Source organism: Rhodnius prolixus, unplaced genomic scaffold (genome assembly GCF_049639745.1).
Source record: "Rhodnius prolixus isolate KJV_2025 unplaced genomic scaffold, Rpr scaffold_14, whole genome shotgun sequence".
In the NCBI taxonomy this organism is placed as follows: Eukaryota; Metazoa; Arthropoda; class Insecta; order Hemiptera; family Reduviidae; genus Rhodnius; species Rhodnius prolixus.
This window is the reverse complement of record NW_027411594.1, coordinates 7,095,834-7,109,770: the sequence shown is the minus strand read 5'-3', so window position 1 is coordinate 7,109,770 and position 13,937 is coordinate 7,095,834. Positions and strand designations below refer to the sequence as shown.

At 32.4% G+C, this 13,937-nt stretch overlaps 1 protein-coding gene across 2 annotated transcripts; it reads left to right on the top strand.

Moving 5' to 3' along the window:
- Positions 1–109: 109 nt before the first annotated feature.
- Positions 110–13,648, top strand: LOC141451920 (uncharacterized). 2 transcript variants are annotated; one of them, XM_074123745.1, is made up of 4 exons: positions 110–244; positions 10,219–10,301; positions 11,796–11,983; positions 12,895–13,648. In XM_074123745.1, exons 2-4 carry the CDS (start codon positions 10,226–10,228, stop codon positions 13,135–13,137), a joined length of 507 nt encoding a protein of 168 aa, XP_073979846.1. In that variant the 5' UTR covers positions 110–244; positions 10,219–10,225; the 3' UTR covers positions 13,138–13,648. The 2 variants fall into 2 exon arrangements, with proteins under 2 accessions (XP_073979846.1, XP_073979845.1); XM_074123744.1 differs by lacking the exon at positions 110–244 and adding an exon at positions 9,737–10,005.
- Positions 13,649–13,937: the final 289 nt, after the last annotated feature.

Here is a 13,937-nt window from a genome sequence, read left to right as displayed (position 1 = left end):
CCCTGTTTGTCTGAGAACACAACATTAGCCATTTACTACGTCAGCTATTGTTTTTATTTTGAAGTGATGGTCAAATGTATTGTAAGTGGGGGTAACTTGTTAGAATTATGCCAGGGTAAGTGCATACCTAGGGCTATATACAAGCGGAACTAGAAAAGTGATCAGTTGTGTTTACAACTTCAGCAAGTCGACTTACCTGCATTGCTGAACCATCTTAGAATACTGCCTTCCTGAATAGAATCAGGTAAGCATCCAAAAGACTTACTTCACTTACTGTTTTCTACTCCAACTTTCTTGCAGGTCACCTGGAAACTATTTTTAATAAAATATCCAGCAATATTTTGTGGCTTTTAGACTAGGAATAACTTAGTTGCACTTATTGTGAGTTCAAAATAATTTCAAAAAATGCTTAAATGTGTGCGTACATGTGAACAACATTTATTAAAGTTTTTCAGTCAAAATACTGTTTACCGGAATTGTGATGCTTTGATTTTCGGTAAAATTTAGCTTTAATCGAATATATCCGTTTTAGAGATCCCTTTAATTTTAAATGATTGATGTGCAGTGTTTTAAGCAACCTAGAATTAACTGTAAAATCGATTTAAAAAAAAGTGTTATTAACGTTTGGTTGATTTTTACAAAAGTGGTCGCTAAAAATCAATTTCAAATTTGAACTTACTGTGAGCTAAGTCAGTAAGTTGTGAAAACTGCGCACTCTAAAGACTGACACTCTCTATCAACGTACACACAAATTGTTATAAAATCTCCTTAACAAAAACTTACAGTTTAAAAAGTTTAAGGGTATAAGGGTTGATTAAACGCCAAAATGTACACAAATCAGCAAGTACCCATCATTTCATTAATACTTCATTGATATTATTTAAGTAATTTTACTGCATTAATGTTCATTAATATTTTTTAGAATTTATCAGATGTAACAGACCCTTATGCTGGTCAGTTCATTCATAATAATATTTTGTTATAATAATGATAAAATATACATATATTACATCTTCATAATTAAATTAGGTACTTTATTTTCTGTCTATTCCAAATTATTCTTTGGATTTATCTTTATTATGACCTTTTTTTCTGAGTAATCACACATGTATGCACGTTAAAGTAGAAAAAGACAAATTTAGAGTTGATTACTGCTGAAATTTTAATCACGGAGTTAAGAAAAAATTAGCATCTTGAATTCGTCTTAAAGAAGTATTCGTGAGCACAAATAACACACAGTTTAATAAATCAATTATTCAACGATAATTATTCATTTCTCAATTGTAATTTAAACAAAATGTAGGATGCAGCCGCATACCACGTCTTTCTCTTACAATTTTCTTTCAAGATTCTATCTTATAAGGAACATATTTACTTCTTAATAACAAAGATCTAAAAATAAAAACCTTCAGGCGTACCAAAGTGGGTACCATGTTCAAAGGAAATCGCTGGATCCTGGTTTCCTGCCAGCTACCCATGGTAGGATCCACATTAAAGAAAAAGGATTTCCCTACAATGTTTGGAGCATTCTTCCGTACTTACACCCAAAATAATTACTAAGAATCTCTTCTTCCGACTATGGAGACCTCAAAATGGAAATAAAAAATGCATAATATCTCTTCCTTGGTGCAAGAGAAAATAAGCAGCTTTATTCTCTCCCTTTATTGCGCCTTAATTGGGATCAACTTTATTCCTGTTATATCCTACAAGATCCAACTTATTGCCAATATTGCATCAGGTTCCATTCGGCAATATTGTATCAACAGTGCTGTTAATTTCATCCCAATGCTTTCACTTTAAGATTATTCTCAATGCCAATTTTATTGGGAATAATATTGACCGTTTATGTTTTTCCGCACAGCGATCCGCTATCCTAATTAATTCGCCTCACCAAAAAAAACGGTAATTCTGGATCCATCAATGCTTCCTCTTCCTAAAAGGGGAACCAAAAAAAAAGAAGAAAAAGTTGAATGTTTAGCAGGACTGACAATCACTTCCCTGGAAGCTATACTACTGTCCCAAGGTTAATGCCCTGACCTTTTATAAAAAAAAATTTTTTGTGGCAAAACATTCCATTTCTGTATACTTTCATTTTATAGAAATGTACTGTCAATTTTTGGTACAGTTAGGTATTTATGAATAATATTTACGGCTAAAGAGAAAATTAATAAGGACAGCTGACCATTACCAAAAGGTAATCAATGACCAGGTTTTTCCAAACTCGTACTTACTTTCTCTCGTTGAATAGTTAGGTAGGATTTTTATAATTCCACTTGGACAATCTAGTTAAATTTTGTCTCTTTCTTCTTGTAATAGTATGTACAGTACAACCTCGGTTAACCGGCCCTCGATTAACCGGGATCATGTTGAGTCATCATAAGAACGCCTGGATCGGCGCCGAAACAAAAGTTAATTTTCGGTGGCTGTCAGGAAAATTTTTTGTCTTCCGATGTAACATAATTGTAGGCGAGGCAGCAACACTTTTATACCTGATTTTCTTGAAGGGTCATTAAATAAAAAAGAGTATTGCCGTCTAAGATAGGAGTTGATCTCTGGGACAAAAACGGCTTTTTAATTTACATACAATATTTTCACATAGGCATCTTACTGATGAGTCTACCTATGCACCCGTACATTGTACATAGGTACAAATGTACTATGTAATACTGTGTATTCGGTTTAACCCGGATTTCAGTTTTCCGGGGTGGAGGTCAACCCGGAGGTTAATCAAGGTTGTACTGTAGTTCGGAAATTGCCCTTTTTTTGCGGCATGTACAAGCTTGAAAAAAAACAACAATCTTTTCTCTAAAAAATCAATCGACTAATAAAATACTTATTCCTTATTCACATTTTGTAGGCGATAAAATCCATGGACCAGAAGACATGTCACTTAAGAGAAAGATCCTCCCTCCGTCTTCAGAAGACCTTTTAATGGAATTTTTCCAGATAAAATTGTGCAAGCACGGGGAAACAAAGGCATTATTTGCTCAATGTTTTGCTAAAACTGGATTCTGACTCGGATAATTCGTGAGATTTGCATGAATTAAATCTACAACCATCAGTGTTATACATTTCCTTGACTAATTTATTTTCATCTTCTACGTCTCCTACGTTGCTTCTACTACAGAATATTTCTTCTAGTCTTTAATTTTCACTTTCACTTCTGCCCATTGAACTGGTCCGTTTATTTATTATTACTTATCTTATCCTTTACAGATTCTATTTTCAATATGTGTATCATGGTTTTTCAGAGATGCTAAACTTTCGATAAATACCATTATAAAATCAACTATTATCGATTACTACACAAGCTGATAAATGATAATTTTCATTTTAATAATATCATTAGGGAAATTTTTAATTTGCTACTATTATTGTTAGTCAAATAAATCTAGGCTAGTTATAAACTGCGAAGTAATCTACTAGTAGTATCTGTTTTTCTAGTTTATAGATTAATTTCTCGTTTTCATTTATTTTTACAGTACATGGTTAAAAATGGCATAAAAAGAGCAAGCTTTGCTAAAAAATAAATACATTACGATTGTTCAGCCATATTGTATATCGTTTTGACCTCAATTGTTTTAAATAATTGGTTAAATAAAAAGAAACAATATGACAATAAAAACTTTGTTGTTATAGTATGTATATAGGCACTGTTTCATTATCTCTTGTCCAAGAGTTGGAGAAACTATTCAAATTTTGCAGATTTTTGATTTTAAATTGTATTTGTTAAGTCTTAAGTCGGCTTAAGTATAAAAGAAACAAGTAGAACTTAAAATTTGATTTTAGCTTAACTAACACTAGAGGTAAAATTAATAAAATTTAGGCCGGAACTGATTACCATCAAAATGGAGACCCCCCCCACACTAAAAAGATTTTTTCTAATATTTTGAGGTTTCATCCAAAATGGCCGCTAATAATTTTTATTTAAATGTTGATTATTCATAGATCACCTACAACATTCTTTTAGAAAAATTCCATAAAAAGCATATTTCTATGGAAGAAAGAATGTTTAAGCTTGTCTCTAAAGTGTCATGTTTTCAATAGAATTTACTTTCCTTATAACCTGTATAACAGCCATAGGAATTTGATGTATGGCCGAAAATTAAAAACTAAAAGATAATCGATTTCCATTTAGTCGATATGCTCAGTGAGCGTTGTTGTTAACTTCAGTGGAAAAGTGTGTTATTACTAAGGAACGGATTTTTATGTATTTAAAAATGCCAAATATTTAATTAAAATATGCATTTATTTTCGTCAATTATGTGGAAAATATGTGATTTTCTTAAAATATTTTCTGGAATATTTAAGTAAAATGGACATTTTTTTTTTATGAAAATGGAATTTTTTTGGGGGGGGGCAAGTTATAATTATTTATACAAGAAAAGAACATTTTTACAATTTATAATAATTTATTAGGAACAAAATAATTTGTTTTTACAAGTTATAATGATTTATACAACAAAGAACATTTTTACTATTTATAAAAAGATGTGTTCAATTTTCAATTTTGAAAACTTCACTCTTCGAAATTGTTTGCAACCACATGAAATTTCAAATGTTGGAACGTAAAGTGACGACGATCTGGGCGTAAGATGGACTTGTAACGACTAAAAGATCGTTCAACATCTACAGATGTTATAGGTGCCTTGCTGAAAGAAGTTATCTCGTTGGTTGTAAAGGGTACACGATGTTCTGAGGTGACTTCTGTTCCACTGATAATATCAGAAATCTGGCAGATGGTCTCCCACCCTTTGTTCTTGCTCAGTACTTCTACCAGTTTTGATCTGATCAGATCTCCCTTACTCCCAGGTATTCCTTCCACCTTTTCGATGACTTTTTTAACGTTGGACACGTTTTCTGTCAGTTGAACATTTTGGGACTCAAGTTGGGTAATGGCTTGTGCAAGAAATACGCAATTGTCAGAAATGAATGCAAGAGCTGAAAGAACAGACAACATCAGACAACTTCAAAGAACTAACAAGTGCCCGTCACTGTTTAGCAGCATTCTGTGTAAATTACAATAACCATTGTACCCACTGTGATTCACAGCCCTACAGTCTGTGGTTCACAGTTCCTGTCAACCACCTCCCAATTATGAAAATATGCCCAAAATGAAAAATATGAAAAAATATGTACATATTTTGATTAAATATGTAGAAATATTTATTTATTTTAATCAAATATGTATAAATATGCGATAACATCCAAATATGTGGAAATATGTGAAATAAAAGTAGACTCAAACGGCTTAAAAAGTGTCAGTATGAATACTTCTAGTTGAAAAACGTCTGTAAATTGCCTAGAAAAAAATAAGTAAATACATACGAATCCGTTCCCTAGTTATTACCATAGAAATATTGTTCATCGTTTTTGGTGGCCGAATTTTGGTTCAGTAAACCTAAACACAATCAGAACAGAAGACACACCATGTTGTCATTGATGTTAAAATGTGTAAAAACAAAAATAGAAGTTGCAGAGATCATTAAAGTGGAATTTTGGTAGTTTTTCCTGAAAAGACGTCTTCCGCTATTCTGGCAAATTAACTGGAAGTCTTAAATTAATTTTAAAATTGGTCTTATAAAAAAAAAAACTTCCTTATAATGTTATTAAAAAAATAACTTGAATTGTCATTAATAAGGCAATCAGTGGGTAGATAAGTGTTGACATTATGCCATATTGGCAATTGTATTCGTCCTTAACAAATTAGACTGGCCAAAGTTCATGGACATTAACATCTAAATCTTAGAATATAGACGGCCAATTTTATTAAGAACTAATTAACGAGATTTTATCTACTGTGAATGGAAAATGGGAAAATTTGATTTATTATTAAGGAAGAAGCATTTCAAAAGTTTTATAAAATATCGTTAAGAGTGATTTACGAAATGAAAAATTTGTTCTAAATACTCCGCACGTATTTCCACTACTTCTATTCTCCAGGTTATAACTTGTTCGGAGTGTGTACACTTATAGCTAACATTATTCAGATTGTAAGGGATATCACACTGAATTGTGTCTTTAAAGCGAAGCCCTCAACCCTTCTTCTTCCAAGACTGCCTCATAAAAACAATTTTCCTAGAGAAAATCTTTCAAATGCTAAGGCTAAGCATACGTAACGTTTGCTACAAGCGTAGAGAAAATTTTATATACCAGTGTTACACCTGGTTATGCGCCAGCCAAATAGAAAAAACCAGGAATGCTGCTTTTTTAAGAAGATCCTGAAGCAGAAATTGAAATTCTACGTTAGACAAAAATTATTAATCTGGCTAAATAGATCAAACATCCAGAGTTGGTGGTAGGTTCTCTTAGAACTTAATATTATGGTGATTGGGACAAGAGATGGGTTCTGTTGCCATGGCTCCGCAGCCAGAGAGGCTTATTTTACCTCCCCCTAGGTAATCTAGAGTAGCTATATCCCTTCCCATTCTTCTGTGTCCAGGATTTTACTCTTCAGTTTTTTCTTGTTAGAATTAGGTTAGATTTTGTTGTAATTAAATCTGGTAGTAGTGTAAAAATATATCTCATACCTCGCAAAGGCATAAGTTTCACAGGATCCGGGTTAAGTAACCCTAACCGGTGGAGTGTTTTCTGAACCTACCTCTAAGGCACCAGAATAATCTAGTTCCAACATCAGGGTCTTTCTTAGTCTTATTTTTGCACTGTTCAATCCTGTGTCTTATCCCATGTTCTATTTCTTGAACAGCCTTCCAGGATTTGTCTTGCTCTCTCTAAATTCATTTCTATTAGAGCTAACACGCAAGGTGCGTTTGGTAATTCCAAGGGCAGATTCTTCACCAATTAACGGTGTAGTTGCTCTATTTCTGGGGTCAGCTGATCAGCAACCTGTCATGCTTGAAAATATACCTCAGATACTCCCTGACTCCCAAACAAGGAATGAGATAACTTTACAAGTTGCGAGCACTTCAAACGCACCTTGCTATCGGAGAAAATGAGAATCTTCCTGCCTATAAAGGACCTTTCTAAGGATTTCCTCATTGCAAGTCTTAATGGCATGAATTTCAGCTTGGAAAACTGTGGAATAACTGCCAAAGAAGATTCACCTCAAAGATCTCGCCCCCGAAGGCCGCAAGCCATCTTGGAACCACCAGATGGATTTCTTTGTTCTGTGAATGGCTCAGTCTGCTGTATCCCAGTCAGTACTCAGTCTCAAAGTTACCTGAAAAGAGCTTTCAAACCTGAATTTTGGGTTGAGGCCCTAGACATTGGGCTTAAGCCCACATCTATTTTAGTGATTCAACTCGTTTAAACTGCAGCGTCCATTTTGGCAACGGTTTATGGAATAGGTTTTTTTTTGTTTCGAAGTTCCAATATTCAGCTAGCAACAAGTAGTAGCAAATTATCAATTGAATCTTTTTTAAACATAATGATTAGCAAATAGTTCACATTCTATATTATCGCTAATTTATTCTAGAAACAAAATAAATAAATAAATAAAGATAATTTATTACAGTAAGAATTATCTGTACCGAGATGATTTACATATTGAAGAGTAGATATACAATTAATGTTTTGGCAAACAACCGCAAAGGTTATCAAATCCAACTCTACTTCTGTAATTTATAAAAGAAAAAAAAATATATATATAATTTTGCAACAAGGGTCACCATCAAGTTTGTTAATTGTTCACAATAATTAAAAACAACTGACCGAAGGTGACTTTTTATCATTGCAAAATAATTACATACATTTTTTTCCTGTACGAGATATTTTATGTCTGGGCTGGTAACTAATTTGATGACTTGAGAAAAAAAAATATATTACAGTCAATCAGAAAGATTTTATTTTTATTTTTTGCTCGTAAAGGAAGGTACTGCAATTGTACAGAATTTTGAAACATGTTGTATTCGTACCATCGTAGTACTTTGATGGACTTATCGGGAAAAAGAACCTGATAAAACTAATTGCATATTTTTTATATGAAATATATTCCCAGAAAAATGGACAATTTTTGGGATAAGGAACGGAACTGGTTTCCCTTTGAGGTACCAGTTCAGTGTACTGTATGGAAGCATCATCTTTTTTAACATTAATAAGAATTAGATATGTAAGTAAAAATTCCAACTTTGAAGAATATGATTCGAGCAAGTGATGATTTTTTTTTGCAATTTAATTGAAATTGAATCCAATACTTTTGATTCCAATACTTTGCGTTTCCTCCGAAAAAAAAAAAAGAGGGAAAGACGAGGAGAGATAGAATAAGAAATTCTACTTTAAGGTCTAATCTCGATGTCAGGCCGGTGGAAGAGCTGCTAAAAGAACACCAGGCTAAGATGGTTTGTGGGCACATGATGAGGATAGACACAAGCCGTATAGCTCTATGGTGACCATTATTTTTGTATCAAAAAACAGGACAAGGAGCAAAAAAAAAAAACCTATAAAAAATATTAATACGTTTATTAACACGAGATCGGTTATTACAAAACAATGGTCATAGTATAGGTTAGTTTAGTTATTAGTTTTTACATGACGCTTAGCACTAGTCGACTAGTCTACCCTATCGGTAAAACAGGTTGTGTTTTACGCTAAAGGTTCGTCCAAAGTTAATGTACACAGAACATTTTTTTCTAAACGATTATTTGCGAACTTAATTATTATACATTTATACTATATTTTTGCATTCAAAAATTAAATTTGAGTATAATTTAAATTTCATTGAAAAACAGTACAAATAAATAAAAAACAGGACATTTATGCTTAAAAAAAACAAAGGACAGCGTCTTAAAAAACAGTACTGTCCTGCCAAAAACAGTACGAATGGTCACCTTACTTATAGCAAGACTCTTGTTATTATGAGGCTAAGATGCTAGGATCAAAGAGGCGCAGGGGCAGACCGCGCACAACATGGGGATGGGATAGTGAGAGAGGATTTCCAGAAAGAGGAACTTGGATTGGAGAAGAAGTAGAGGATTTGACTGAGGATAAGGGGGATAGTTGGAAAGTTTTTGTGAAGGCACCTCGACACTGAAAGGTAAACGAGGAATGATTAAGAAGAAGAAGAAGACTTTTGATTCACATTTTATACATACAGCTGTATTGTTGTAGGAGCTGTTTTTTTTTTTAATAAAATCTCGAAAAATCGTCACCTTAACCAGATATCCAAATTTTGAACATCCAGCAATATTTCTTTTTCCAAAGACATGCTGACAAAAACGCATATATTTATACAAATGAATCCTCTGTGTGTGTTTGTGAGATTCAGCTCAAGTTGAAAATAAAAATAAAAGAACTTCTTTTGACCGGATATTTCTGACAAAAACTCGATAAAGAAAATTTCAAATCACGATCTCAATACTTCCTCTTTATTGCCTATTCTAGAAAGAGTTATGCAAACAAAAAGAAACCCAATAAAATTCAGTACACACCCAGTATCTTACAAAAATACAATGACTATTGAATGTCAAGATTAAAACAAATAATTTTTTTTTTTTTTAAATTTAAATCTGACCTCACTTTTGGGAGAATAATTTGATTAGAAAAATAACATACAGTCACACGCGCCCATTCCCTAAACACACTCAAAATGCATGAAGATGCAAAAAAAAAAGAAGATAAGTGATATTAGTGTGATTCAGTGAGAAATTGTGAGAGAAATATTTAAATAAAATATTACTATCTTCTAAAATTGTCTTTATCATAATTCTTAATATCTCTGTTAGTAATATATGTTCTAGAATTATTAGTCTTTCACTTAGTCCCCACTACTCTATGAAAGTCTTGTTATCACCATGGACCCTACATAGATAAATAGAATTGAAGAGCATTTACATTCAGTATAATTCTAAACTTATAGCTGTTTAGATCGTTATTATTGTTTTTTTAATTTTGTGAAGGGAAATTTCTTAAATTTTAGAACTCAAAAAGTTTAAAACTTAAAAAATAAACTTTGTGTATGATGTGCTATAAAAGTGTGAGATCGCTTTGATTTTAAAATAACGCTGAAAAAAAATTTAAACTTTATTTGGATTAATTTAATTAATAACTGTAAGTAATTAGTGTAAATAAATTGAATTTTTAAAGATAAACAGAACTTTATTAATAATTTTCCAAGTGCAGATCATATTTATTTATTTATTTTTTTTAATGACCAGCCATTTTTTATTTTTCCACTCCAATATTTTTGAGTCATCAATTTTCTTTTTACTGGCTGTTTAGAATTAACTATACCGATCCTAATATTTTAATGAAATGTTCCAGAAAGGAAATGACTTCGACCATTGTGGAGACTGTTGTTGTGGAAGACAGGCTTAGGCCATTAGAATCTACTTCTGTTTTAAAAGGTATTGGATGTTTTGTCTATTAGTAAAAACATTTTTAATATTACGAATAACAGTATTTTTTTTTTTTTTTTTTTAAAAAAAAAAGGATGTTATTGGTAGAGCAAAAAGTAGGGAGATTCCTCCAGGTTAGTTCCCGGCTTGCCGGCAGGAGCTGTTAAAGCTGCCGGACCCTAGATAGATAATAGATAACTATTTGATAAAAGAACACATTCAGGAGGCTGTAAATGCTCTTAATCTTCAATTATCTTTCCTTAAAATAAAAAAATAAAAATAAGATATGAGGTAGATTTCCTGGGTCAAATAAAAAGAATTAATAACCTCTACTCTCTCGGGGGCCACACACAGCTATACTCAAAACTTTTCCACTTGTTACATAAGGCTGCAAGGAAAACCGTAGACTCAGCGATAGACAAGGCAATGATGTCCTTAGATTTCTTTTTTCTTTTCCTAGATGGAAGTACGCTAATTGTGAGCAGGGTGCAATTTCACGGGAGACTACTACTCGTGAGACTGAAATTGCACTGAAAAACCTCTAGATATTGATATGCCTTTGATATTAATGTAGTACGTATTGCTCTGTGTAGATCTTTTCTTTTTTCCTCTTTTAAATCTTGAACTCAGTTACTAAATCTTGAAAAATCTTGATTTAGATATTGCTAAACGTTAAATGTTCCCACCCCGGATGCATACCTTACTTAAGGGCTCCTTTATTAATCAAACTAAGCTTAGTATATATTGTGTGTAAATAACCTCTATACATAGTACATCCTCCTTACCATAATGAAGCCGCTGAAAAAGGCACAAATCATTGCCAAAATTATATAATTTTTTTGTATGTCCAGCCTTTTCTACACACAACAAAAACAGAGTTTACAATAAGATGTACAACATGAGCATCTCAGACCACCTTAGAGATGCAAGGTGTTCTTTAAAATCCTGCCGGAGATTGAAAAAAAAAAAAGGCTTCCAGCTCAGGATGTTGATGCGTTTAAATTAAAAATAATATTTAAAAAGTTGACCTTTTTCGGATTTCCTTTGCTTGCTAGCATCTATCACAAGTAATGAGAAATGGCTGCCATCCTGATCTACAAACCTTCTTTTGTGATGAACCCAGTTTTTTTTTTGGGGGGGGGACTAAGAGACTAACCAAGCTTCCGATATGTTTTCTTCAGGAAGCATTAATACACCGAAGTGCCCCCATCCTCTCCAAAAGCTTTACAGATCCTATAAACTCATTAGGGAAATACTGGTACTGAAGGGGACAGCATTCAAATCCTATCCATAGACCAATTGATCTTAGTGCACAAAAGAAAAAGTTTGCTTATTCAGAATATAATCTTCTTTAAGCTTTATGGAAATCAGGCTCTGGACAATCCAGCAAAAACCCAAAAATTGTCCAAAATTAAAGAAAGGAATCATTGCTTCCTCAAACTAAGTTTAATTTTGAGAGAGACAAAAACTATCCTTTAATTGTTTTCTTTTATTGTATTACAGCAAAGACAGTAGAAGATCCAAAGACTAATCACCTCAACAACAAATATCTACTAATGAGGACCACCTCTTTTGATCGTTTACGACAATTTCCAACCTACTTTTGCCGACAAAGTTCAGCCGAAATTGCTGAATGGTTATCTACATCGAAAATTAAATTATCCTCATATTTAAAACTTTTATCAAGACAGGTACCATTATTTTTTTTTTGTTTTTAATTTTAAGAAAAAAAAAAAGATATTCTAGTTTTTATTATTCGTCCGTAGGAAGTTACCATGTCTTACGTTACTATAAATTTAATACAGTTTGAAAGCCTATTAAGGGCTCCTAAAGCCACTCAAAGAAAGATAGCCAACTATAAAGGGAATCAAAAACATTAGTCCAGCCACAATACTTAATCCACTTCAAAATCAAAACAGTTAAAAACAAGCCGAAAACAACTGTTAAGGAAAAATCCAGCCTTAAAGAAAACCTATTCCAACCAATGATACTGATTCATTTTTTTTTTTTTCTGCCCAAACAATTTCCCACCGGTTGGTTTTTGTATGCATGTACTTTCAGTATGCAGTGGATCCTCAGTAGACCTAGGAACGCCCGAATGGAAGCAATATCTTAGTGAATTTAGACGAAGAGCTAATACTTTGTACTTGGCCTCTTTCGCTAAGTTACAGCCTAAGACCTATAAAGATCGATCATTATCGAAAGGTCACATGGGATGATAGAGAATTCTGCTACTTTCGTATACTGGAAATTATTAAAAAATAAATAAATTATCGATTATAAAAAAAAATTACGGCACATCTTTTGCAGAACTCTGCCTTAGAGTTGCAATATGTGTGTGTTATTTTGTGGGGACGAACTACTTGAGGGTACTCAAAGCGGAGCAGGCAGCCACACATCATTTAACTATAAAGACCTTCAACTATTTTAGTAATAATTGTTAGTTTGGGTTAGCCACAGAGTTCTGAATCAATAGTAGTACAGAGGAATTGTGATACAAACCACTTTAGACTTAGTAAATGAGAGATAATACTTTTAGCGATCATTAATTCCCATAAAGATTTTAATTTCCTTACCACATTCTTTTCTTTTCTGTTCACAGTTTCACGGAGTATTGTTGGCAATATCTGTATACAGCGCTGTAGCGCTATTGATCATCCAAATGATCTACGGGATGGTAACATTGTTACAGGTTAACCCACCATCTGGCATGCTATTCCTAATAGGATGTATAGTATTGGTAGCGTGTCTAGCTGTATTTATAATGGATGTCAATAAAATTACACGAACAAATCGAAAATCTAGAAGTAGAATATCTAGGCTAGATGAGAAAAAAATTGCCTAATTTCTTCTCCATAATAAGAAATCATTAGTTGCGTTTTAATAAGTTCAAAATGATAAGTTTATGCTTTGATAACATTTTTTAACAAAGATGGAGATTACTAGAAAATAACAAACTTTAAATTGAAATTCCTAAAAATCTACTTAGAAAAAAAAAGGAAGGAGGAATTTTTGTACTGCTCCATTTTCAAGCGGGGGAATTCAAGTTAGATGAAGGGTTTATATTTGAGGATAATTAACAAATATGTACATTTTAAAGTTACTAGAATAATGTTGTTTTTTATTTAGATGTTATAATAATTTCAAATAATTTATTTTTGTGAGTTTAAAGTAAGAAAGTAATCAGATCATACAGAATTAGGCTTTTTCATGAGAAAAAAATTAAAAGAAAAGATTAATTATAATAAAAACTTTTTTTTAGATTTTTATGTACCTTAATGAAAAGACTGATTATATATATAATGTAATTTTAATATATTTATATTATTATTAAATAAATATATTTAGTAAAAATAGATTATTAATTTTGATTAATAGTTCCTGATCAACGACAATTCAGTGAGGTATTATCTATGCCAACATTCTACGTTTGGAAACCATTATTTTGGATATAAAAACCAGCCCATCTTAGTCACACTGTGTGTATTTTTTATACAATATATATTGGTGTTTCTAATAATATTGCGGGCCTAGTCATTCGGCGTTGGATTCGGTCAGGAGCTCCGAACTCCAAAAATACTACACTTGCTTACGGAAAATTAAGTCGAATTCTCTACGCTAAACTGATTAATCTATATTCTTTAA